The following is a 26,621-nucleotide window of genomic DNA, read 5'->3' as shown; positions in this document are numbered from 1 at the left end:
CCTAAGACGCTAAAAAATTGGAAACCACTCCACTTACCAGGAACACACTTTGCAACACGGATCCAGGGGAAGCTGTTTTCTTCCGTAGACACTTCATGACCCCGGTTTCCACAACAGCAGGCACTGCTGGCTCTGCCAAGTTGCTGGAGAAGGGCACCTTATCTGCAAAGTCACGAATCCAAATGGGCCCCCATTGCCAAGGGTGGAAGGAAGTTGTTTGGCTTAGCTTCTTTGGGGATCAGAAGATTGGGAGTTCTGGTGGGGGGACTGCAGGTACCTTGCTGTCCCTTGGTACAACGTCAGGGGAAAGAAAGGTCGCTGGTAGCTTCTCAGAGCTACCAGTTGGGGCTGTGCAGAGCGTCTTAGTAAATGCCATTTTGGTTGCAAATAACAGAAACTCAAACCGGCTGAAGCAAAAAAGGGGACATCTACGGGGAAGAAAAGATGGCTCCTGCCTGTCCAGACTCCTCCGCTTTGCTTGCCCGTTGATTCTCTAACCTTCCGCATTTCCTTTCAGTAAACTCCTTTTCTCTTTAAGTTAGCCACAGGAGATTTCTGTTGGTTGCAACCAGAGAATCTTGAGTGATACAAAAAGTCCTAGTGGAACCCAAGGGCAGGCATTGGAATGGGCCTTTCCAAGGAAAGAAACCAAGAACCAGAAAGTCATCAGGAATCAGGGCAACTTTCTGCATCAGTTGGAATGCCTTCAGCTTTTTTTTTTTTCCTTCATGGAGCTCATAATCCATTCATTTATTCAATAAGCAATTATTGAGTGTCTATCCTGTGCCAGGCACCCTGCTAGGTCTTAGAGTTCCATCCAGGTATAAAATATTCCAAGACCCCTGCCCTCAAGTAGTTCACATTCTAGTGAAGATAAGACATGTGAGCACATAGAGTATATTCACAACACAGAATAAGAAGAGCTATGCCATGGACACATATACACCAGCAAACATAAAATAGATAGCTAGTGGGAAGCAGCCGCACAGCACAGGGAGATCAGCTCAGCGCCCCGCGACCACCTAGAGGGGTGGGACAGGGAGGGTGGGAGGGAGGGAGACGCAAGAGGGAAGAGACATGGGAACACATGCACATGCATAACTGATTCACCCTGCCACAAAGCAGAAACCAACACACCATTGTAGAGCAACTACACTCCAACAAAGATGCAAAAAAACAAACAAACAGACAAAAACAAGAGCTATGCCAGAGGGATGAAGCATGACTGTCTTCATAGACCTAGAAAGCACAGATGCAATTACCCTGGTAGAGAGGGCCTGGGCAGAGAATCGCAGGTAGGTGAACCTGTGTGCACAGAGAACATGGTATGTATGAGAAGCTGCAAGTTTGCAACATCCGTGGAGCAAAAGAGTTCTTGCAAAAGTAGTGGGAGACGTGGCTGAAGAAATAGGTTGAGGATGAAGCATAAAAACCCCACTGAAGTGTGATCTTTTTTTCCTGAGGAGGCATGGGGGAGCCCTGGAAGATTTTTAAGCTGTTTGAGGACATGGTCAATTCTCTGGGTTTCAGAAAAGTCCCTCTGGAGTCTGGGATGTGGTGAAAGTTGGGCTGGACCTTTCACCACTGGGCATGCTCAGTCGCTCAGGAAAGGTTTTTGCTCTGCCTTGGGAAATTTTTCACGCCGCTCTGGCAGAGGAGCTCGCCCCGCCCACGGCTTCTCCTCACTGGATTGGTTGAACTCAGGGAGGCTACCAGGAGGCCCAGTTGACCTCCCAACTCCACACCCCCGCCCCCGCCCGTTAACGCTCTGGGCGCGCGCTGCCTTCAGCTTTAAATAACAGAAACCTGGATGTGGGTAGATGGTAAAAATTTGGAGCCCCTCCCAAATGAACTCTAGCCATGTGGCTTGCTTTGTCTGATGAGATGTTGGCAGACACATGGCAGGTGGAGACTTGAAAAGTGTGCTTTGCGGCTTTCTCTCTCCTGCTGCTCTTGGAAACCTGTACCCACCACACGTGGCCTGGTCTGGCCTGCTGGGTGATGAGGGACCACACCAGGCAGAATCAGACGTCCCAGCTGAGGCCTTTCTAGACCAGGGTTTCTCATTCTCGGTACTATTGACATATTGGATCAAATAAGTCTTGGTTGTGGGCAGCTGTTCTGTGCACTGCAGGATGTTTAGCAGCATCCCTGGACTCTACCCCGAGATGATAGGATCACCCCCACCCCAGTTTAACAACCAAAGTGTGTCCAGACATTGCCCAATGGCCCCTGGGTGGCAAAATCGCCCCCAGTTGAGAACCACTGTCCTAACCCAGCTTGCCTGTCAATGACCAGGCAGGCATGTACACGAAGCCACCCTAAACTAGCCCCAGCCAAACCAACCAGACCAGTACAAGGGGCCAGCTTGACGCCTGGAATCATGAGAACTAATAGTTGCCATTTTAAGTCACTAACTTTTTTTTTTTTTTTTTTCTCTTTTTTTTTTTTGCGGTATGCGGGCCTCTCACTGTTGTGGCCTCTCCCGTTGCGGAGCACAGGCTCCGGACGCGCAGGCCCAGCGGCCATGGCTCACGGGCCCAGCCGCTGCGCGGCATATGGGATCCTCCCAGACCGGGGCACGAACCCGTATCCCCTGCATCGGCAGGCGGACTCTCAACCACTGCGCCACCAGGGAGGCCCAAGTCACTAACTTTTGAGTCGTTGGCTCCACAGCACAAACAGGTACATCTGACTACAGTGGCTGAAACTGAGAGGATTGATTTATTTATACAACAGGATGTACAGAGGTAGGCAGTTGAGGTACAGTGCAGAGCACAGTGATGCCACTAGGCTCCCACCCAGGCTTTTCATGTCTTTCCACTCCACTGTCCTTTGAAGTGGGCTTTGGTCTCTTGCTTGTTACCTGGTGATCCCCAACATGGCTGCTCCAGCTCCAAGTCCGAGCTCCAGGAGAGGAAAAGGAGACAAGGCAAAGGGACAAAGAGAAAAACTTTCTCCTAGCAAAGCCTTGCCTTTAATTCCAGAAGGGAAGCCAGGCCCAGGGCCTTCACCTGCATGTCACTGGCCAGAACTGAACAACACAGCCAGGTCTAGCTGCAAGGGAGGCTGGGAAATGAGGGCATTTCCCGTGCTGCTTATACAGTAGAGGGAGGCAATGACTAAGGGGCTTGTAGTGTCTGCTGCACTGTCTCACTGGGGGTCGTCTTGGTTTCTTCTTCTTTTTTTTTTTATTTTTGCCACACGGTTTGGCTTATGGGATCCTAGCTCCCTGACCAGGGATTGAGTCCGGGCTCTTGGCAGTGAAAGCGCAGGGTGGACTGCCAGGGAATTCCCTGGGTCTTGGTTTCTTGTCTCTACCTGTTGCTTATCTATCCTGGCCATCTCTTTCTAAGACTGGCTTTGTTTCTCCAAACACAGTGGGAGAAATGGCCACCCCAGCTAAGAACTGCATCAAGACTTTCAGCTCCGGGCCATTAATGACCTGTGTGGTAACTCCGTGTCCCACTTCCAAATATCAAGGGCACAGGTGCTGATTGGCCCAGCTTGGGTTAGAAGAGAAACCTGATTTGTCTGGCTTGGGTAGACTATCTACTGATCAGCCAGTCAGGTGTGGCCAAGAGAGCAGCAGTAGGTAGGGTAAACCTGGTTGGGGAATGTGCATTCTCAGAGAAAGGGGTGTGTGGCTGAGGAGACACCTAAAGAACCATCTAGTTCAAGGAGTGAAGAAAGGACATTGCCATTGTGGGTTGCAATGTTGATACGATAAAGATTAACACGTCCTTTGAAAGACCTCAAATACAGTGGAGTCACATAGGCATTACATTTAACTTATGCAAATTCAAATATTTGTATTCAACCAAAGTAGTTTTTTCTCACACAATTTGGCTTCCAAACATGAGCCAGCTACTTAACTACTGCCTGACCAAGTGATCTTTTCTGGTGCTGGAGATTGCTGTTTTGGATTTGGGGGATATGGTACAGTATAAGTAATATGTTCTTTATGGAAAACTGCTGGGATTTTCAAGATGATTTTTAAGGTCAGGTGATGCTCACCCTTCTCACTGTGTAAGAAGTACCTTTAGTGGAAGATCATGCAAATCATTTTTCCCATTTCCTTCTAGTTTTAATCAGTATAAAGAATGCATTTGGTTTTAAAATATCAAAATACTTTTATTGTGGCTTTTTAAAAATAAAAAATAAATGATATTCATGGCTTCTGGCTCTTCCTCCTGTTTTGTTTGGTGGTCTCTGGCTGTACAAGAAAGGCAGGGAGAGAACAGATGGCTGGAGAGAAGGCAAAAATGAGGGTCTCTTCAAACACCACGGGAAAGGGGTGTGTTCTTTGATGACTGGGTACTTGGTCTGTCCTGATGGCCTGGGACTTGACCTACTGGGCTGTCTTGGTGCGGCAGAATGGGCAGCGTGAGATGGGAGTTAGAAACCTGGGTTCCAGACCCAATTCTTGAATTTACTAGCTGTGTGACTTTAGACGGGCCATTTAACCTCTCTGGGCCTCAGCTTCCTCATTTGTAAAATGGGGAATATAATGCTATTTACCTCCCAGGGCTTGAGAGAGGATTAGACGAGAAGTGTTTTGAACACCGCAGAGCGCCATATAAACATGACTCACTGTTATGGAAGCGATAAAACTGGTTGCTGTTCACATTTATTATAATCAATTCAGATATAAATGCACTGTACCATGGCCCCAACAGCCCTGAGGTTACCATTCTGTCCTGTGGCCCCAGTACACGCCCTGGGTTTTCTCAACTGCGGGCTTCTCAGAGCTCCTTGGAGGTGTGACATTTGGGTTTGTCACTACCCAAACACATAATTGCATCTACCAGGCCTAGGAGTCTGAATTTCAAACTTATTCTTCATATGCTTGTGTATGTTTACATTCATAATATCTGTGAAAAGAACCCCTCTCCTCACACACTCCAAAACACAGTATTGTGCAAAATACCAGTCTAGGAAGCAACATACTAGGGTAGCAACCTTTAATGTCCTAAAAAAGCATCTTAGTAGTTTGACGCAGAAGAGTTACACTGACTCACGGAGGATCATGCGAGGCCCAGCGGGGCGACGTTTCTAGTTCCTTCCACCAGGTTTAGAAAACAGAAGGCTCTGGCTGGATTTGCTGGACATTTCTCTCTTCAGCATCTCCCTTCCTTGGTCCATCTTTGGGGTGCCTTTTCTGGCTCCAACCTACAACAAGCAAGAGCAACAAATGCCCAAACTCTATAATTGTAGGGAGATCCCCAAATATTTCTCAAATGGCATTTTTTGTTACTCAAAATAAAATCTTTGTTGTAAAAAATATTTATATACACACATAGACGTGAGCAAAACGAAGGTAAAATGATCCACCATTATCACACTACCCACAGGTAACCTTATTCACATTTTGGTGTACACTCTTCCAGATACACAGATAACGTTTTCTTCTGACATTTGCATCTTTTTTTGAACCAGGAGTTTCTGATGATAGGCAATTTCATTGGGATGGACTTTCTCTCGAAAAGCTGTTACTGAACTGAATGCCTTATGTCTCTGATGTCTTAGGAGGGTAAAATGCAGCATACTCTAGGAGGTCTGTCTAACCGTTTTCTGAGCACTACTCCTGGATCCAGGCAGCCATGTGTATGACTCTGTCCCTGGTCATAGCTGATCGGGAACTTGGCACGGGCTGGGCTTTTAAGATGGTCACTCCCAGGATTTGGGTTATGGGTTCTAAGATGCTACTTGCTTCCAGGGCTGGTCCTTTGAACTGGGGGACCATGAGGTCATTCCTTCCTGTCACATGACTGGAGAGAGCAGAGATCAGGGGAGCCACACAGAGACACAGAGAGGAGATACGGCCTATGTGTGCATGTGCGCATGCTTGTGTGTGTGTAAAAGAGATGATGCCTGAGATCTGATGGCTTACCAGTTCTATTTCGAGGCCAGGCTCTCTTTCAGCTCCCAGTTTTTATGAGGCACTCACCCCTATATCCTTAAAAAAGCCCCCTCCACCCCCCTTTTTTTTTTGCGGTACGCGGGCCTCTCAGTGTTGTGGCCTCTCCCGTTGTGGAGCACAGGCTCCGGACGCGCAGGCTCAGCGGCCATGCCTCACAGGCCCAGCCGCTCCGCGGCATGTGGGATCTTCCCAGACCGGGGCATGAACCCGTGTCCCCTGCATCGGCAGGCGGACTCTCAACCACTGCGCCACCAGGGAAGCCCAAGGCCCACTCTTGGGGAAGGAGTCGCCCAAGTTACACTTGGCAAGGAACCTGGAGGAAACCTTTCTGTACTGAGGAGATCCTAGACACCAAACTTCTAAGCTCAGGCTGGAGGGCAGGGAGAATGGGAAGCTGGCTCTTTGCTCTTAGCCGAAGTACCATCTGTCCTGCTTCTGTTAAAGCCAGAGGCAGCGTGAAGTTCCAGGGGGTCTCACATCTCAGAGAAGCACAATGTTCCCACAACATCCGGGGCCCATCCCAATATCTCCTCTGCCATTTCACATCCGCAGGTGGTCCTCAGACAAAACCTAGATGTAGGGCAGTTTCTGCCTCCTCCCAGCTCAGTCATATATGTGAGTGAATAAGTAACAAACTTCCAGTCGTTTCCACTTTGCAGGGTGGCAAACGTCTCAGATCAAGTGGGGCCCTCAGGATGCTCTCTATCCTCTTAACATCCTGCTCTGGGGAGTAACCACCTTCTGGTCTTAGCACAAGGATGCTGGTTGAGAAGCTTCTATTTTTCAAATATCCCTCACCTAGAATATCTTCGTTTCTTCCCATGATAATTTGGTTGCCTCAGCATGACTGTGGCCTTTTATCAAACTTGAATGTCTCCTATCTCATATTCAACCAAAATGTGTTTGGCTTTCTAGCTTCCTGAGAGCTCGCCTCTGCTGTCTGCAAAGTGGGAACGTGGACTGGCTTAATTCCAGTTCCAGGGCTGATTTGTCAATGGCAATGTTTCAACATGTTCAAGATTTCATAGTCTTAATCCTCAACTTTGAAGAGAATTCTAGAGGATGCTTCCTTGAAATTTAAGAGAAATGCCACTGGAAATGTATCAGGTTTATTACCTGGAGGTTTATAACCTAAAGGAGGAAAAGCTAGCACTCACCTGGGTGTCAGATCTGCACTGATTCCCAGCTCTCCTACTGAGCTGTGTGGCTCTGGACAAAGAAAGTCTCTGAGCCTCAGACACCTCATCTGTAAATTGGGTATAATAACAACACCCACCCCATAGGGTTGTTGTGAAGCTTAAAAGAGATACTGCACGTCGAGTGTTTGGCTCTGTGCCCGGCACATGCCAAATGCTCAGTACATAATAGATGTGGGATAACTGTCCACCGGGCTTCCTGCTGACGTTCTAGGGTTTTCTCTCTTCTCTCTTCTGGCTCACCTGGAAATGTGAGTTCTGCATCTTTGAGTTCTTCATCAGCTCTACAAACATTCGTCTCTTTAACACAGAAAGAATACTGACAAAATTTAGCTTATGTTCTTCTTTGCCTTTTGCATCAGAGAAAAATGGATTTTTCTCAACTTTCAGATGCTACCCATTTGGATGGAATGTTGAGCCTTCCTAGGTGAGGAGGTGAGGATAGAGGTCTGCAGAAGGGGGTGTGGCTTTGGGGTAACTCTACACTGTCCTGCTGCACCTTTTAGGGAATCTCTGTTCCAGATTCCAGCAGAGAAGGAGGTGGTCAACCAAGAAGGCTATGAAGGATACTGTATTCTTCTTGGAGGACAGATCTGCTTTAGCTGGAAGCAGAGCCTCCTAGATCAGTGGAAGAGGCTGTAGATGTCCAGTGGCTTTCCACCCAGTGGAAATGTTGAAAGCCCCAGTGGCTAACCTCCCTGGCAGGGACTACAGGGGCCTGTTGGGAAGCCAGCATCACTGAAAACCTGGAGCTTGCCGCTCCCCTGGGGTTTGATGACTATTGCTGACCCTGATCTGCTCAAGACCCTGCACCTCAGGGGCAGCTCATCAAAGGAAGAGCATCCCCTAGGCACTGGAGACACAAAAGTGAGAGGGAACTGGGGTCTCCCTTGCAGACTGACTCTCCGCAGGTGAATGTGCAGTGGTGTCAGGAAGGAGACGTTCTCCTAGAGCCCTGAGCATCCACTGGGGTCGCCAACCTGATTCCTACAGCGGCCAGGAAAGTAAAAGAAGTGGGTGAAGTGAGCTGGGGTGGTGGTGGACAGCAGCAAACACACGAGCCCAGCGCCTTTCTAAGGGGCCTGGAAGATGGAGGCTTGTGATGGTGGCTTGTGGGTCTGTGGGCCTAGGGTCGCCAGATCTTCCAAGTTTCCCAGAGAAGCTGGAAATCCAGAGTATTCCAGGAAACTGCCCTATTTTGAAATGTAACTTAAAAAAAAAATCCCATGAGACAAATGGAATATATCTGTGGGCTGCCATCTTGCGACACCTGCTTCAGAACCTCCCTGCTTGGTGTCTAGTTGGTGCTCAGTAAATGTTGGAGGGGTTGCCAGATAAAATACAGGATGCCCAGTTAAATCTGAATTTCAGAATGAAGCCAACAAATTTGTGAGTGTGAATATGCCCCGTGTAATATTTAGGACATTTATACTGAATAGCTTTTGTTGTTTATCTGAAATTAAAATTTAACTGGGCATCGTGTTTTTGGTTTGTTTGTTTTCCCCTCAATCTGGCAACCCTACCGGGTAGTCACAAAACTCAGGGAGGAAATAAGGCTGTCTTTTGGGACAGGGCATAGGTGCTTACAAGACTCTTCCATTCTCCCAGAAGGATGCTAACTCTACCCTCAGAGGACTGTCCGTGAAGGCTGATGGGCCCGTATTGAACTGACAATTGCCCTCCACGCATTTTCCGTGGAGAAGGCCTCGAGCCTGCAGCCACTCGGTATTTATCACAAACTCCGTTGACACAATCACTATCCAAATTCCCAGATATTATAGAGCAGGGGTTAGTTTTAAACCAACAGCCTTCTTTTCTCCCACCCCATCCCCCCCCTCCCTTTTTGTTTGCAGAACCGTTTATCCAAGCAAAATCCCATGAGGAACTTGGAGTATAAGATAATGGAGAGCTTCTCTGGCGGGAGAAAGGTGTGTGTGCTTTGAGAGTCACACCCTTCCATGGCACCCAAAGGCTCCAGGGAACCCCAGTTTGAACATTGCTGCAAAATTCCTTCCTGGATTAAGTTCCATCAGTGGGCAGCTGGGCACTGAGGGCAGAGCCTGGCCCCAGTGCACCTGCTTTTCCTGAACTTTACTGAACTCACTGGGATGTGATGAAGGGGGTGGGGGAGGGTCTTTTTCTTTAGCCTTCTTCTATCCGTATGCTGCATAGGCCTGGCCACATGGTTCTACTTCATCATTGTGGGCGGAAGAGCACCACCCGAAGCCCCTCCAATCCCACGCCCCTCCTACACAACATCTACCAATTGTGGGGCTTCCCTGGTGGCGCAGTGGTTGAGAGTCGACTTGCCGATGCAGGGGACACGGGTTCGTGTCCCGGTCCAGGAGGATCCCACATGCCGCCGAGCGGCTGGGCCCGTGAGCCATGGCCGCTGAGCCTGCCCGTCCGGAGCCTGTGCTCCGCAATGGGAGAGGCCACAACAGTGAGAGGCCTGCGTACCGCAAAAACAAACAAAGTAACAAACAAACAAAACACACAAGTGGCACGGAGGAAGCCAGAATCTTGAGAATACCTGGGCCCAAGGAAATCTTGGAAGATAGTGAGTTAAAGAGAATAGTGAGGATAATGACGATGGTAGGAGAGCATGTATGCTTTGTGGTCCTATGTGCTAAGGGTTTTGTATACAAGCTCCCATTGGGAAGGCTACGAGCTAGGTGCCATTTTTATTCTCATCTTAAAGAAGAGGGATCTGAGCTAATTAAGCAGAGGGAAGGTTAGGGGGTTTTCCTGGCTGAGACCACAAGGCAAAGCAGTGGTCACGCCGCTAGCCAGGACTTGATTGGCTGGAAATTTGATTGGCAGGAGAGCTGAGCGGCTTCTCCTGCCAGAAGCAGCCGGTGCCCTTCAGCCTTTCTTACACTTCAAGCCCTAAGAAAGGGCTTGCGTGCTTCCCAAGTGGCAACTTCTGTGCATTTAAAAATTTCCTCTTGAAAATCCCAGCCTTAGCCCATTCACAAAAGGTATCTGGGTCCTTTCTTGGCCGTGGCCCTAGTCGTATTCACCAAAGAGAAGAGCACGTCCCATAAGAGCTGGCGGCTTTGGGAGGACCGGGGAAGGCGTCAGCTGGCAGGAAGCTCCCTGAAAGAAATAGAGGAATCCCCACCCATCCATGAGCTGCCTATTCTTCCCCCTTAGAAACGGGGCTTGTGATGTGCCAGGCACTGCAGGCATTTTGCCATTTAACCCTCCCGCTGCCCCATGCAGTAGGCCCCTTGCTAACAGTTTTGGTTGCTTTTGTTGAGGAACCTGTGATACAGAGGTCAAGCCACTTACTCAGGGTCATTCGGGGCAGCGGTGGGGCTTGACCCCTATTTGTTTGACTCCAAATCTGGCCTCTGAACTCTGAGAGACACTGCCAGCTTCTCGAGGGATGTGGGATGTGGATTCGAGTGAGCACGGCCTGGGCCACGGTTCCCGTCCCTCTGCCACATGGACAGAGCCACAGGCCCAGTTCGCTGTGAAGGCCCAGCATCTTATACCAAGTCTCATTTTCACAGCCAGAGATATTAGTGTGGAAATAGGACTTTTGATTCTTGAAAGGTCTGCTTGGTGAAGAGATGGTCAAACATTAAAACTACAAACTCCATTTTTTTGGGGGGGGGCAATTCTGAGGCTTAAGATGTGTCATTTCATCTCAGTGCTTCAACCTTGCCACCTCTGTGAACGGGTGAAGAGTTTCAAAGTTTTATACAGGAGGCTAAAAAACTAAGGCTCCTTGTGAAAATACTAAGTGTAAAACTTAGAAAAGAGGAATTCTACTTTCTGTTAATTTCTGCTTAAAGACAACGAAGATATACTCCCTGGAAGGAACGGATGCCAAGACAGATGTATACAAGTGCCCTTTAGGATCCAGCAAAACATAAAATGTAATATTGTTTTCTTCCTGACAAACAGGGATTTCTAACAACATATTAACAACAAGCCTGAAATGCAAACCTGAGTCCTGGAGTGAAACCCCCAGGAGCAATGGTGCGAGGTATCCAAGGGGGCCACCCTGGTAAGGGAGACACAGAAGGAAGGGGTGTGGAAAAGTGAACTTGGGTGGGGGAGGGCAGCAGGTGGGGAGGAAATCCTGTTTCTGCCACTTAGTAGCCAGGGAAGGGTACCCTCTGTCAAATCAGCTTTCCCCTCTCTCTAAGGGGACGACACTTGCCAGCATCCCTTGCGGGTTGATGGGAGAGATGAAGCATGTGCGGTGTGGAGCAGGTGCCTGCCTCTTGGTAAGTCTTTCCCCCAGTTGTGAATTCCACGAATTTGAAAGCTACTAGCTGTAGCTCTTCTGGGGACCCTGACACAGGTTCAACTTGGCCATTTCAGACCCTTCTCGGCTGAGGGATGTCTAGCGCCAAACAGGCAGGCATGTCCCTTGCCATGTGTGTGAATGAGGCAGCCCAGGAATAAAGCATGTGAAGCCTGATTATGTAAATCCTCAGGCTTTCAGTACATGACAATGGCCTTTTTTGGGCCCTTCGCTGTCCCATTCTGTGGTCTGGTGTCTCTGCTTTGGGGCCTAGTCTGCCAAGCCCTGGGGGCAGGGGGGGCACTTCGGGGAGGGGTGAGCTCTGCAGAGGGCACATCAAAGGGAAAGTCACAACTCTGTCACTGGCCCAGCTCTCCCTGGCATTGCTTGGTGTGAAAGGAAACTGTCCTCTGCCTGAGGCAGCCCCATGACATATGCAGACTAAGGTCTGTGATGTTTAATTCACAGCAGTGAGCACTGGAAACACCGCACCCAGGCTCCCTCAGAGCAGGACAGCCACTTTTCATTTCTGGGGCTCTAAGCCAGAGAGCCTGCTGTCTGGAAACCTATTGCCTGGAAGGTTCGCAGGATGGGGGGCAGGCTTCTGCAAGGAACTATCTGACCATCACCTCCTGGTTGAGCAGAAGGGCACCCTTCTATGACCTTGGCCTCCTTAGAGCTCATGAAGGCAACAAACACACACATACAAATACACACACATGCCAACACACAGCACATACTCACATGTACACACATACACGCAAGCATGCGTGTACAAATACACAGCCCCAAGTCAGAAAGACTGGAGTACTATTCTGGCTACTCAGAAGAGCAAACCCAGATCTTTATTCTCAGAGAGCTTATTCCTCGGTGTATCCCTGGCACCTGGCAGAACAATGACAGTCAGAATCGCCGCCTTTGAAAACACTCGGGCTGTTCACTCAACTGATTGTGGTCATCATTGCAGGAAGCAGGGAAGTCAGATCATGACGCTGGACACCCTTAAACTCAGTACAGTGCTGTGTGTCAATTATGTCTCAATAAAACTGGTGGAAAAAATAGTTATCTGGATAGAAAGAACAAAATAAAATACACGAATTATCAAAAGTTAAAAAAATACAGACGAGCTAGACTATGAGTCTCAGAAAGCACTGTTCACAACAGCCAGGACATGGAAGTAGCCTAAATGTCGATGGAGGGGTGGATAAAGAAGATGTGGTACAAATATACAGTGGAATACTACTCTGCCATAAAAAAGAATGAAGTAATGCCATTTGCAGCAACATGGATGGACCTAGAGACTATCATACTATGTGAAGTAAGTCAGACAAAGACAAATATCATTTGATATCACTTATATATGGAATCTGAACAAAATGATACAAATGTGCTTATTTACAAAACAGAAACAGACTCACAGACTTTGAAAACAAACTTATGGTTACCAAAGTGGAAATGTGTTGGGGAGGGACAAATTAGGAGTTTGGGATTAACATATGCACACTATTATACATAAAATATGTAATCAACAAGGACCTACTGTATAGCACAGGGAACTCTACTCAATATTCTGTAATAACTTATATGGGAAAAGAATCTGAAAAAGAATAGATATATGTATATGTATAACTGAATCACTTTGCTGTACACCTGAAACTAACACAACTCTGCAAATCAACTATACTCCAATATAAAATAAAAATTAAATTAAAGAAAAAGAAAGTTTAAAAAAATAGAGGCAAGCTAGACTATGAGTCTCAGAGAGGTTAATCTAACACATATATATGGAATCTAAAAAAAAAAAAAAAAACAAGGTTCTGATGAACCTAGGGGCAGCCAGGAATAAAGACACAGAGGTAGAGAATGGACTTGAGGACATGGGGAGGGGGAAGGGTAAGCTGAGACGAAGTGAGAGAGTGGCATGGACATATATACACTACGAAACATAAAATAGATAGCTAGTGGGAAGCAGCTGCATAGCACAGGGAGATCAGCTCAGTGCCTTGTGACCACCTAGATGGGTGGGATAAGGAGGGTGGGAGGGAGACACAAGAGGGAGGGATCTGAGGATATACGTATGCATATAGCTGATTCACTTTGTTATACAGCAGAAATGAACACAACACTGTAAAGCAATTATACTCCAATAAAGATGGTAAAAAAATAAAAGCTGCCTGAAGTCACACAGTAAATGGCAGAACAAGAGTCTAAACCTAAGTCTGCCTAACGCTAAAGCTATTCTGCCACCTTCCTTTGCAATGAGCGAATGCATTCTGTGCTGCCTGGATCCCACTGGGACCTCAGTTGGCTGTTTCTAAAGGGAGCTGAGGGGCAGCCTCAGAGGCTCTGCTCCGAGCAGGGACCTCTCACCTTCTGCTGCCTGATCGCCCTGGTGACCCTCTTCTCCTGGTGCAGCCTCTCTTCCATGTGCGCCAGGGCCTCCTTCAGCAGCGCCTTTTCTTCGGCCTCTTTGGAGATGTCGTCCTTCAGCTTTGCCACCTGTGACTGGTACATCTGAACCGACACTTTGCTCTGCCTGAGCACATGGGAGAGACAAAGTCTCTTTTCTCCTCAGCTTTCTTACTCACCACCAATGCTCCTGACCTGGGAGATCCTCAGAACACTTCCATATATGCCTGGCTTTGCGGTTTCCTTACAAGTGGGGGGAAGGCTGAAGATGTGGGGACTAGAGGGCAGAATAAATAGCCCATTGGCTGTGGACGTGCAGCATGAAGGGGGCAACGGTTATGCTACCAGCCCCTCCCAATTTCCCAGAGAGGGTGGGGGAACGGATACCACTGAAAATAGGGTGGAATTACGAAAAGCACACACATGGTGAAACATCAGACATTTATAAAAGGTGCACCTTATTCCTTAAGAGTAGGTTACTTTAACTGCTGCTTTCTTGCCCAGAGACTTGGGTCCATAAGGCCCTGAGTCACCATCCCGCCTCCCCCCTCCACACCCAGGCCTCTGTCCTCTTGTCTTGGTCCCTACGGGTCTGCAGCTGCACCGAGGTTTAGCCTGGAGAATGGAGGCCTGGGCCTTTTGCCGGGGACACGGGCCATACTTGAGCTGTTCAATGTCCTCCTCGTATCGTCTCAAAAGCTCTTCTTTTCTCTGCAGCTGGTTCTTGAGTAGGGTGATCTTATCAAACACCAGGTACAGGTCTCTTTGTCGAAGCTGGTAGACTCTCTCCCTCTCTTTTGGGGAGAGGTGTTTCATGGACACGTGACCTGACATATCTTTGATGTTCATCAAAGTCCCGAGGGTTTTGCTCATATCCATGTACTACGAGAAAGCATTTCTCAGGTAAGAGGCCTGGCCCAAGACCGCTGGTGGCCACTTTGAGGAGGCAAACATCTAACTCTGTTTCATTCATTTTCTGCAGTTGCAGAGAAGAAACACATGCTTTGCAAATGAGTGCATTTGGGGTTTTTAGTACGACTTTCATTTTCCCCCGCATCCATTTACACTATGCCTTTTTGAGAATTGGGGTGGGGGAGGGGGAATGACAACAGACATAAACATTCATTCTTACTACCCAGTCTTCCAAGGAATTGGGCTCTGCAATTTCCAGCCCATGCTGGGATAGGAGATGGGTCTCGTGGAGCTACTGTAACAACTAAACATGTATGTGGAGTTGATGTTTAAACTATCTGCAGGGCACACAGGTTTGGACAGGAGGGGACTGATGCTGGGTATACCTACCAGGTTTTCACTGAGATCCAAAGCGTCAGCCACATCCATTTTCCCTAACTTCTCAGAGACCATGATGGACCCTGGGCTGGAAAGGCCATTTTGAGGCTGAAATTAAAAAAAAGAAGAAAAACTCTCTTGGCATTCCATTATGATTTTCTACATCCAGAATAATAACCCAAAGAATAATGGAAGAACTGGAAAGTTACTAAAGAATAATTTGAGAGAGTTAATTTTTTTAACATCTTTATTAGAGTATAATTGCATTACAATGGTGTGTTAGTTTCTGCTGTATCAAAAAGTGAATCAGCTATACGTATCCATATATCACCATATCCCCTGCCTCTTGCATCTCCCTCCCACCCTCCCTATCCCACCCCTCTAGGTAGACACACAGCAACGACCTGCTCTCCCTGTGCGATGCAGCTGCTTCCCACTAGCTATCTATTTTACCTTTGGTAGCGTGTGTGTGTATATATGTCCACGCCAAGAGAGTTGGTTTTAAATTCACTCTGACTCTGTGAACTGCTTTCTTTATGACTGTGCTCCTACCCCTTCAGAGCACAACTGCCTTTGAAATGATGCATCACTTGTGCCGTTCTTTGGCCACCGTCTCGTCTGTCTTCCCTTTAGGCCAGTGGTTCTCAACCGGGGGTGACTCTGTCCACCCTACCCCCTCCAGGACATTTAGCAATGCCTGGACACATTTGTGGTTGTCATAATTGCTGCTGGCGTCTAGTGGGTAGAGGACAAGGATGCTGCTAAACACCCCACGATGCATAGGGCAGTCTCCCAAACAAAGAGTTACCTGGCTCAAAAAATCAGTACCGCTGATGTTGAGAAGACAAGCTCCAGAAAAATGGAGACCATGTGGCTTTTGCTCACTATCTCCCTCCTTGTGCCCAGCATGGCACCTGTCACCGAGTGGTGCATAGTGGTCATGTTTGTTGAATGAACGAATGAAGGTTAAGTGGAAAATGGCCTCCCTCCTTTTTACTAAAGGAATCTCACTTCTGTGCAGCAGAAACCATACCCTCACAAAATTCGGCCCAACCTTCTCCTAGCTCTGGAACCTGGTGGGTGGGCATCCCTTCAGAACCTTTCCAGAGACAATGCAGATAGTGTTTGCAGCTGCATCTCCCTAAGACCTCAACCAGCCAGCTGGCTGCTGGAAGCCCAACTGACTGCATGGAAAGGCCACCAGACTGAATAGGGGACCTGATCTGAACGACTACAAATAACCATAACAAGCCTCCTTAAAAAATAAATTGGCTTTTAATGCTTGCCATGAGCCTCTCTTAGCCCTAGCATTTGTTGGCACTACCCTGAAACCCTCTGAGATTAAAAACAAAACAACTACAAAAATATAAATGCCCCCAAAGTGACTGTGATAGATAAGAGTGGACATATTTGTCTATGTACCTATGGAGATGAGAATAAAAGAGGGTATCTGAAGATGACAATAAACCGGGCAGATCTGCTGCAAAAAGAACCTGAGATGCTGTTCAGTGTCTTCAGCTACCCTGAGCTGCATCCTCTGTACCTCTCCAGACGCCCCCTCTTTTCCTGAGGGGAGGGTCACTAAGGAAGAGCCTGGGCTACAGGATCCAAGCACACAGTCCCCACCCGGTCTCTGCAGGCTCGCAGACACACCACCAGGGACACACCCCTGGTGTGTCTTCAATCATTATTCTGTGACCTTGGGTGAGGTACTTGACCTCCTGAAGCCTTACTTTTTCTTATCTGTTAAATGGGGACAATAATAGTAACTATGACACAATGCTGCTACGATGGTTAAATGACATTAGGCATGGAGCCGGCTGAGCTCAACGCCTGGCACACAGTAAGCAGTTCACAGATGTCAGCTATTCTTCCTCCTGCTCTTTCCTTTAATTACTGCCAACCTTGGAGGATTGAGAATTGGGAGGTTTCCTGCTCTGTGGTGTCAGTGGTGGGATGAGGGCTTGTTGCCAAGGGGAAGGTCAATCTTGGAAGCAGGACCATCAGGACGTGAGATCCAGCTGAGCTCCCCACCTGGAGACAGTCCCTCTACTCCCAACCTCAGAGAAGGAAGATTCGATTTTACCAGGAAGACCAACACGTTTCTGAAGACTCACATCTCTAGACGTGTGAGCAAATGTCTAGAAAAATTGTAGGAGAAAATGCTGGTACAGAGAGGATGGCTTTATTATGTTTTCCAAAAGCTGGTTTAGACTAGCTGCTGCAGCAAGCCACGTTGACCTGAGCTGTCCATTGTCATGTGTCAGTCAAACACCTGATCAAACATCCATTTAGGATACACGGCACCTTCAACCTAACAATCAAATTACTTCTGAAAATCCTGGAAAACACAAACTATGCTCCCTAAGAAAGGAAGGTTTTCTTGGATAATACTCTTTAAATACTGTTTGACAATAATAACTATCATCTATTAAAGTGCTCGCTATGAGCTAGGCACTGGGATAATCACTTTACATGATGATCTCCTTTAATTTTTCCATCATCATTTTACAGCTGGGAAATGAAGTCCCAGAAAGGTTAGGAGCCTGCCCAAGGTCACAGAGCTTGCAGAGCTGGGATTAGGACACAGGTCTCTGATTCTAGAACTTGTGTCTTCTTAATCATCATGGCTCCCTTCTGCTGCCCTTTATGTGTTCATGTTTTTCAGTTTATAGCAAAAAGCAAATGTTAGGCAAGCTCATGACATAATGATGTACATTAGCTTCTTGGATATTTTCTGCAGAATATAACATGTGATGTGAAAAGGAGGGCCCAGAGATTGACCTGGCCAGCATCAGTGCAATGCTATATCATGCTGTACATGATGGGAAGCCGCCTTTCTATTCAAACATTGGATCACTATTACGGCCAGGCACCGACCAGTCCATACAGGTGCCAGCCCATCAGGGAGGACCTGGCCTCGAACCAATGATGTATACAGTGGTGCCAGGGCACACGGCTCGTGTCTGTCCTCATGCCCACCCTCCCCACGTGTCAGTCAATGCAGAGACAAAGTTTCTTTGGTTACCGTTCCGATCTCTACTCTTGAAAAAGTTGGCAAGTCAGGTTTTACATCCAATATTTTCCGAACATTTTTTTCCATCCCGAGGGTCTTTAAGTCTAGAAATGATCCATCCATGTGGTCCTTGTGATCTATAAAAGAAAAAGTTTACACTCAAAAGAAAGGCTCAGGAAGAAGCTACTGCATGTAAAAGTCACAGCTGCTATTTACTGGACACTTACCACAGGCCAGTACTAATTAGCTCACCATCCTCCCTTGGCAGGTGAGGCATCGAGGCCCAGAGAGGTGAAATGACTTGTCCAAGGCCACACAGCTCATATGAGGCTGCAGCCTCCCAGGGCGGGGGCACTGAGGGGGAACCTTCGGCCACAGGTGTGAGGATGGACTTGAACCCAGGCTTCTGTGTCCTAGCCCAGGGCTCCACCCAGCAGCAAGCTTGGCTTCTTGAAAGCCCTATGCCCTCTAAACAGGGTATTTATCCTGGGAAGTTCCCCAAGGTTGGTCCTTGCACAGCATCCGTCTATGAAAAAGTTTTCACTGGGCCACAGTGAAATAAGAAAAAGAGGGACAAGGTTCTGAGTTTTTCATGAAATCCTGTTTATTTAATATCAAGGCCTGCTCTTGACTCTGAGCTCATGCCTACCCATCTATTTTTTTTTCCTGCCCATCTTTTTTTATAACTCTGTTTTTTTAGTTATGAAATGATGGGGATAGAAGATGGTGGTCCTGGCAAATTGGTTAGTCCCTAAAGTGAACCCTCAAGTCTGGGGTCCACGGTTCTCAGCACAGAGGGGGTGACTAGGCAGGAGGAAACTTACTTGACAAGCAGGCCTTCTCAAGTTCTTTAATTCGTGCACGAAGCTCAGATAAAGCCTCTTTCTGACACTGAATGACTTCCTCATGTCGGGACGCTTTGCACTTGGCCCCTAGATCACTGAAGGACTGCTCCTGTGGCCAGAATGGTGAGGACAGCAGCTTTATCAGTGATCACAACCTCCCTCTCTTGTATTTGAAGAAACATGAACAAATCATGGATTAGCAGAAACCCTGTCACTTACTCAGTACCTTGGAAAATATCATTACAGGGCTTCAGCAGAGAAGGAATTTAAAAATTTCATTTCGAATACAAAGTCACATCTAGGAAGATTTCCAACTTTCCTACCGACTTAGCATCACTATAAATAAGAGATCCCCCCTGTGTTCCCTCCCCACGTTTTCTTTCTCTTGTTCTTCTAATGCTCTTCTAAGCTGGGGTTTCCACTTGTTGTCATTCTGGTCTCATCTCTGAACAATCACATCAGATTTGCTCCTGGAGGGGCTTTTTTTTTTTGCCGGCACCATGCGGCATGCGGGATATTAGTTCCCTGACCAGGGATCGAAACCGCGCCCCCTGCAGCGGAAGCACAGAGTCTTAACAACTGGACCGCCAGGGAAGTCCCTGGAGCGGCTTTTTTTTTTTTTTTTTTTTTTTTTTTGCGTTACTCGGGCCTCTCACTCTTGTGGCCTCTCCCGTTGCGGAGCACAGGCTCCGGACACGCAGGCTCAGTGGCCATGGCTCACAGGCCCAGCCGCTCCGCGGCATGTGGGATCCTCCCGGACCGAGGCATGAACCGGTGTCCCCTGCATCGGCAGGCGGACTCTCAACCACTGCGCCACCAGGGAAGCCCCAGGTGATTCTTACCGGCCAACTTGGGGAAAACCTTCTTCTAAGACTTTGTGGCTGAAAATGTAGTCTGCAGAGCTGTGCTATCGGTACCAGCTGGGAGCTGTTCAGAAATGCAGAATCCCAGGCTCCCCCCACCCAAGACCTGCTGAGTCAGAATCTGCATTTCAACAACATCCGCATATGATCCGTGGACACCTTTGAGTTGAGAGGTGCCACTGTTAACTATCCTGTAATTGGCTGGTTTCTGGAAAAGTAAGTAGCCGTTTTGGCCATGTGTTTCCCCTGATATGCATGAAGAGAAAGCAAAAGACTGAAATACTATTGGTTGGTCTTGCACACACTTAGACACAAACCCGGAGCCGCAGTAACGACTGGGATTTGTATCAATAAAATCAGCTGCGGTATATAAACAAAGTATCATTTCTAGACATTTCAATAACCTTGCCTCTTCAAGTTGATCTTCAAGTTGATCTCTGAGTTTTAGGATTCAAGCTTCATGTTAATTCCTCCTACATCATTCACCCTCTTTAATTAATTTAGCTCCCAACAAGGAGTTGCTGAGATTCCTCCATCTAAGTACGCGCCCTCTGTTTCTCATAGGAAAGCCCATTTCATCAGTTTCCAGTAGTAAAGAGAAGGACGGGGACCACCTTACCGATTTCTCTTCCATTAGCCGCTTGACTCTGGCTTTCAGCTTCTCCTCTTGCTGTAGCCTTTCCTCGGTCAGCTTCTCCTTCTCTGCCAGATGCTGCCGAGTTTCCTGAGAACTGTTGATCTTCATCTGAAATGAGGGGAAGGGGAACTGCAGCTGATGGGGGACAGGACTAACGCAGGAGTCATTTCCACTACCTTTGGGGGCGGGACAAAGGTTCACGAAACTTTCTTCAAAACACAGAAAAACGATGCTTAGCATAGTAACTAAGTAAGCTAAGTAGTAGAGCATCGTGGTTAAGAGCTCAGACTCTAGATCTAGATAGAATCTCAGCTCTAGTTCTTTCTAGACACTTCTTCGTATAGAAAATAAGCGGGTGAACTAAGGCAGGCCGTCTTCCTCCTCATTCATCCCTGCCGGCCACTTGGGTGTGGGATTCCGTGGAGAGCACAGGCCCGTGAAGGGGCTCTGCAGCACGCCTACCTGACCTACTGCCCTTTTCAAATTGGCTTTAATGAGGTTTGCTCTGTTCCTCATTTCTTGCAGTTGAAGCAATTTCCTTCTGGAATCCTCCCGAAGCTTCTCTTCAACCTGAAACGATGATGAAACCGAGGGCTTGCTGCTAATGTGATCATCATGCCCTCTGGGGAAACTCTTCTTGGGGGGTGCTATTGGCAGTGGGGGAGTCCCTGAGGGGTAGTGACAGCTGCAGACCAGCAGCAGGGGTCACAGGCATGCACAGGGTGGAGGCAAACTCACAGGGAGTTGCCCCCTAAGGGAAAGGGATGAGCTCTGCACCTGGGGCTCAACTATGTTCTACCGCACACTCCCATCCCAGCTCGGTCCCTAACAAGCCGTAAGACACTCGGAAAGTTATTTCACTGCTCCGTGACTCAGTGCCCTCATCTGTCAAATGGGGATGATGATACTAGTATCACTGCATAGAGTTATTGTGAGGATTCAATGTTTGGCATAGTGCTTAAGGGCTCTGTGAGTGTGTTAAGTACTGTTGTAACCTATGAAAGGTGGACGGGAATGTCCGCCGTACAGTCTCTTTCTAATAACTCGTGATGGGTACTTGGAAATGTTATGATTGGGTTTATTATCATAACTGTTTGTCATTACCACTTTGAGCACACTCACTGGTGGTAACCTCTATGGAGGCTTGCTAAAGCAATGTCTATTAAGAATTGCAGCCTGCAAACGAAGGCATTTAAAGTGGAGAAGCTTGCCTACTTTTCCCCCCTTGCTTGGGTAACAGTCAACGCACGGTAGGCTTGGGAGTGCTCCACGCTTCCCTTGGCTGGCCAGTGTAGGCCTCGCAGCTGCTCAATTCTTGGATGCACCTGCTGAGCCCTGGGCCCTGGCACTAACAGGAAATGAGGCAAATTCTCGTAAATAAATGGAAAGTTTTTGTGCTGAAACAAATTCACAGGCTGTTTTTTTAGGGATCTGAAGAGGGGGATCACAGGGATCTAATAAAAGACCCAGAAAAGCCCTTAAGAGCTTTCTTCTGAGTAGTGTGGTCCAGTGGAAGAGCCTCTACCCAGCTCCGTTACCTTGGAAAAGTCATCTAAGCTCTCTGGGCCTTAGTTTTTTCCCAGGTCTAAACATGCTCGGACTTCTATGTCAGCAGCCTTTTTCATGTGCTGCAAAAGCCAAGTCCAGCCTTGGACTCTGCCCCTGTCTGTGTTCTGCATGAACAGCCCCCGTTCCCAGCCCCAAGCCTCAGAGTCACCTTCAGCGGCCGCCCTGCTCCCTCTCTCACACTCGGTCGTCTCACGCCTGTCCTCCAGTCCCTCTCACATGCAAGCTGGACTGTGACAACTGGCCTCCTTGCCTCAAGTTTAGTTTCTTCCAGTGCAATCTTAACGGTACTGTGAGAGTTACCCAGCTGTAAGGCAGCTCTGTCCAACAGAACTTTCTGCAATGGTACACGTACTCTGAGCGAGGCTGTGTTGTCTAATACGGCAGCCACCAGCCACATCTGGGGAACAAGAACTCGAAATGGGGCTGGTGTGACGGAGGAACTGAATAAATAATTTTATTTAATTTTCATTAATTTCAGTGTAAACAGTAGCATGTGGCTGTTTGCTACGCCAGCGTCACTGAAGTCAGACGAACCTGGAGTCAGACAAAACCGACTGTGCCATTGGGCTAGTTACTTTACTAGTAACTAGTAGCCTTGACTTTCTCATCTGTAAAATGGAGAGGATGATTTCTAGATCACAGTGCTGTTGTGAAGATGAAGAGATGAAATGTTCAAGGGAACACCTAGTAAGTGAGAAATTGTAACTATCATTGTCACCCTGATTACTGTCCACAAATGTCATTGCATCAGTCACTTGTTCAGAAGCCATAGTAGCTCCCCACTGCCTGTGTGGTACAGAGCCCAAGCTCCTGAACTAAGTCAAAACACCAAGCCAGGGTTTCAAGAAGCAGCTACGAACTCTGAACGAGGTAAATAAAACTGAATCCACACCTAGATAAACCATAATAAAACTGCTGGAAATCAAGGGAAAAGACAATCTTAAAAGCAACCGGAGAAAAAGACAGATTATGCAAAGGTACAACAGTTAGGCTTACAGATGACTTCTAAATAGAAATAATAGGAGCCACAAGACAATAGTGACATATCTAATGTGCTGAAAGAAAAGAATTGCCATTGTAGAATTCAATACGCAGTCAAATGTGTTTTAAGAGTGAAGGTTAAATATACATCTCCAGGCAGACACACAGGCAATGTGAGAATTTGTCAACAGCAGAGCCACAATGAGGGAAAACATTAAAGGGTATTCTTCAGACACAAGAAAAATGAACCCAGGTGGGTGATCAGAGATGCAGAAAAGACAAGCAACAGTAAGGGTAATGTGTGGATATGATACTGACTATAGAAAAACACTAATAATGTCTTGTGGGGTTTTAAGTATGAAGAGGAGTTTAGAAAATGACAGCAATGGCTTATAAATCTGGAGGGGGTAAGTGAAGTTAAGGTGTTTGAAACTCATTGCACTGTCAAGGAGAAGGGCATAATTATCAACTACTATTGCCTCTTGGTAAGTTAAGAATGCAGGGCTTCCCTGGTGGCGCAGTGGTTGAGAGTCCACCTGCCGATGCAGGGGACATGGGTTCGTGTTCCGGTCCGGGAGGATCCCACATTCCGCGGAGCAGCTTGGCCCGTGAGCCATGGCCGCTGAGCCTGTGCGTCCAGAGCCTGTGCTCCACAACAGGAAAGGCCACAACAGTGAGAGGCCCGCGTACTGCAAAAAAAAAAAAAAAAAAAAAAAAGAATGCATATTGTAGTCTTCAGGATGACTACAAAGAGAATAGTAGAAGAGTGAAAAACTTAATTAATGTGTGATTTTGGTGAGTCAAGGATGAATGCTATTGTCTTACTATTACTAAAAGAATAGTAAAAAAGTGAAATATTTCCAAGCTAATAGAGGGCGAAAGTGGAATAAGAGAAAACCATCCACTCAGAAGGAGGCAAGAAAGGAGAGAAAGGAACATAGCACAGATGGTACAACTGGTATTGAGCAAGAAGGTAGATTTAAACCCCAGTACATGAGTAATTACATAATATAAATGGACTAAAAGTCAAAGATTGTCAAACTGGATTTTGTAAAAATGATACGCTATTTGAAGGCATATGTCTAAACCTTAAGACAAAAATTGACAGAGAACATATGAAAAAGATATGGTATGAAAACTCTAACCAACAGAAAGCCAGTGATGAAGCTAAATGACAAAGGAGACGTGAAGGGAGAAACACTACTAGAGATGAAAAGGGACATTTCATGATGATCTAAAGTTTTGCTCTACAGGAAGTATTAGGATTCTAAATTCATATGCACCTAGTAACACAGCCTCAAAATATATAAAGCAAACATCGTTCATATTAAAAGAAGAAACACACAAATTACAAACATGTTGAGAATTTTAAATACATTCTCAATGATGGAACAAAAAGACAAAAAAAATCAATATGAGAATTTAAGTTGGAACAACATCATTGGCAAACTTGATTTAATGGATCAATTCTTTCTTAGATAATTTCACAATTAATATCTGAAGGCAGTCTAGGGTTGTGGTTACACACAGGAGCTTTGGAGTCAGGCAGACCTGGATTCAAGTTCTGCCACAACTACTTTATGCAAGTGAACTTGGATAACTTCCTTCACCTCTGTGAGCCTCAGTTTTCCCGACTGTAAAGTGGGGTGAATACCAGTATAGACCGCATGGGGTCATTGTGAGGATGAACAGAGATGATGCAGGTGGAGTGCTTGTCCCAGAGTGGTTCCCAGGCCGACCTGTCCCTGCCATACCTTGCTCTTTTCCTGCAGCGTCATAGAGATCAGGCTCTGCTCGGTACTGCTCCTTTTCAGCTCCACCCTGAGCTTCCTCATTTCTTTTTCCATGTCATGGATTTGCTGAAAGAGTTCCAACAAACAGGGAAGTCAACTTCAGAACTCATTTCATCCGGTTCATTAAGGCAGAAACCTAGTCTGGGATTCGCTTCATTCCTTCCCTTGGGGGACAATTCCACATCTTTGAGGCAAAGTAGACTTTCTTTCAACGGATGCAATGAAAGGGCTGGGTGAGGGAAAATTTGAGTTTCTTTTGAAGATCAGCATGGATCCTGGATTAAACAGTATAAGATACCTATCCACTCTTTAGAGTCTCTTTCCTTGGGGCACATTTTTGAGTTCAATCTAAATAAGGGCTGTTTGGAAGACACAATGGGCACAGTTTGGAAGAAAAGAACAATGACATTTTTCTTTTATCTCATTTGAGGCAGAGAAGTGTGCTCCTGACAGAGAGAAGAACACACGTCTCCTCCCCCCGTCCCAGGCACCGTCCTTCCCAACGGATGGAAAACGTATGCCTGGTGATGTGCACGAGGGTTCGGGCCAGTACAGGGGGTGAACATTTACATTTAGTGGTCATCTTTTCATTTTATAAATTTTTATGTTCACCTTCCATACAAGGCCAGTGATACATTTGCTTTTTATTTTGGTTTTATGAATTGTTGTAAAATTGAATGTATTTAAGCAAAAATACTTCAAGAAGAGTTGTGTTAATAACAGTGCTCAGGGCTGTGATAAAACTTGTGACAGTGGATCATGAAAGTCTGGGCATCACAAGTCCAGGGGTAGGGACCACGGTGAATTTCTAGGAGCATATGGTGGCCACCTCCCATCCCTGTCCCCAGGGGAAACCTGATGAGGGGCCTTGAGCCAACTGCCCAGAAAATCTGGGGAGAGTGTGTTTTCCATGGTCTTTTCACCCATCTCTTTGAGGCTAGCAAATCAAAGAATTAGGAGACTACATTAACAGACAAACACCCAGAAAGCCCCAGAGCTTGTGCTAGCTAATGGGCCAAGAAACCCCTCCAAAACCCTCAAGGCCACAATCTAGGCTTTCAGTGGACACCTAGGGGTCAGGAGGTTCAACGCACGGTTTTGCAGAGTTTTAGCTCTTTCTCTTGGGCTTCCCACTTCTCCTTCTGGGCATCTTCCTTCTGTAAATCTTCTTTCAGCACTGAGCACTGTGGAGAAAAAGGACAAGGCCACGGGGGCTTGGCTGGGGGTCCCAAGTACCTGTGTTCACGCCCAGGTGTGTTTCCTGCTGTATAACCCAATCACACCTCTGAATTCTGAGAGGCGAGACCATTTGTGTGATGGGAGCATGGGATCCTGCAGTCATTCCCAGTTCACCCCTCTCATGAGTTCTGAGGAATAGAGCGTCTAAATTCCTCTTCAAGAGCCAGCAAACTTCACTTCAGGGGAAATCCAGCTTTGTAGAGTCTGGGTACTTAGGGTGCAGGAATTGGGATGTTTTCACACTGTGACCGGTGAGGGTGCAGGGGGCCGAGCCAGAGAGCTGGGGTCCATCTTAGGGCTTTTGTGCAGGTTGAGTCTCAAAGACACAACTGCCCCGACTGGTGTGGAGGGGTAAACGGAGCTGTCTTGCCCGAGGGTGGCTTGGCAACAGGCATTAAGTGCATAAGGATGGATGTGCCTTCTTTTGACCCAGCAATTCCCACTTTAGGAATGTACCTTAAGGACAATGACTGGAGAAATAAGTAAATCTGTAGTTTCAAGGATGCTCTTCACAGAATTTTCAGTAACCGTGGAATAAAAAAAAAAATGAGGAAACATCCCAAGTGTTGTTTAGAACAGCAGACCACTTTATAACACTG

General features: G+C 47.1%; 1 protein-coding gene across 1 annotated transcript in view; it reads right to left on the bottom strand.

Moving 5' to 3' along the window:
- Positions 1-4,962: 4,962 nt before the first annotated feature.
- LOC308611542 (forkhead-associated domain-containing protein 1-like) overlaps positions 4,963-26,621 on the bottom strand; it is an 88,224-nt gene continuing 66,565 nt past the window's right edge. The window contains exons 8-16 of the mRNA XM_081260271.1: positions 25,878-25,967; positions 24,745-24,849; positions 20,909-21,010; positions 18,920-19,049; positions 18,108-18,232; positions 15,092-15,187; positions 14,451-14,671; positions 13,751-13,916; positions 4,963-5,172 (exon numbers count right to left, since the gene is read on the bottom strand). Coding sequence (XP_081116397.1) covers positions 5,056-5,172; positions 13,751-13,916; positions 14,451-14,671; positions 15,092-15,187; positions 18,108-18,232; positions 18,920-19,049; positions 20,909-21,010; positions 24,745-24,849; positions 25,878-25,967 — 1,152 coding nt within the window. The 3' untranslated portion in view covers positions 4,963-5,055. The remainder of the gene's footprint in view (positions 5,173-13,750; positions 13,917-14,450; positions 14,672-15,091; positions 15,188-18,107; positions 18,233-18,919; positions 19,050-20,908; positions 21,011-24,744; positions 24,850-25,877; positions 25,968-26,621) is intronic.

The sequence above is a fragment of the Mesoplodon bidens genome (genome assembly GCF_964165515.1).
Source record: "Mesoplodon bidens genome assembly, contig: HAP1_SCAFFOLD_685, whole genome shotgun sequence".
NCBI lineage: Eukaryota > Metazoa > Chordata > Mammalia > Artiodactyla > Ziphiidae > Mesoplodon > Mesoplodon bidens.
This window is presented reverse-complemented; position numbering and strand designations above follow the sequence as displayed.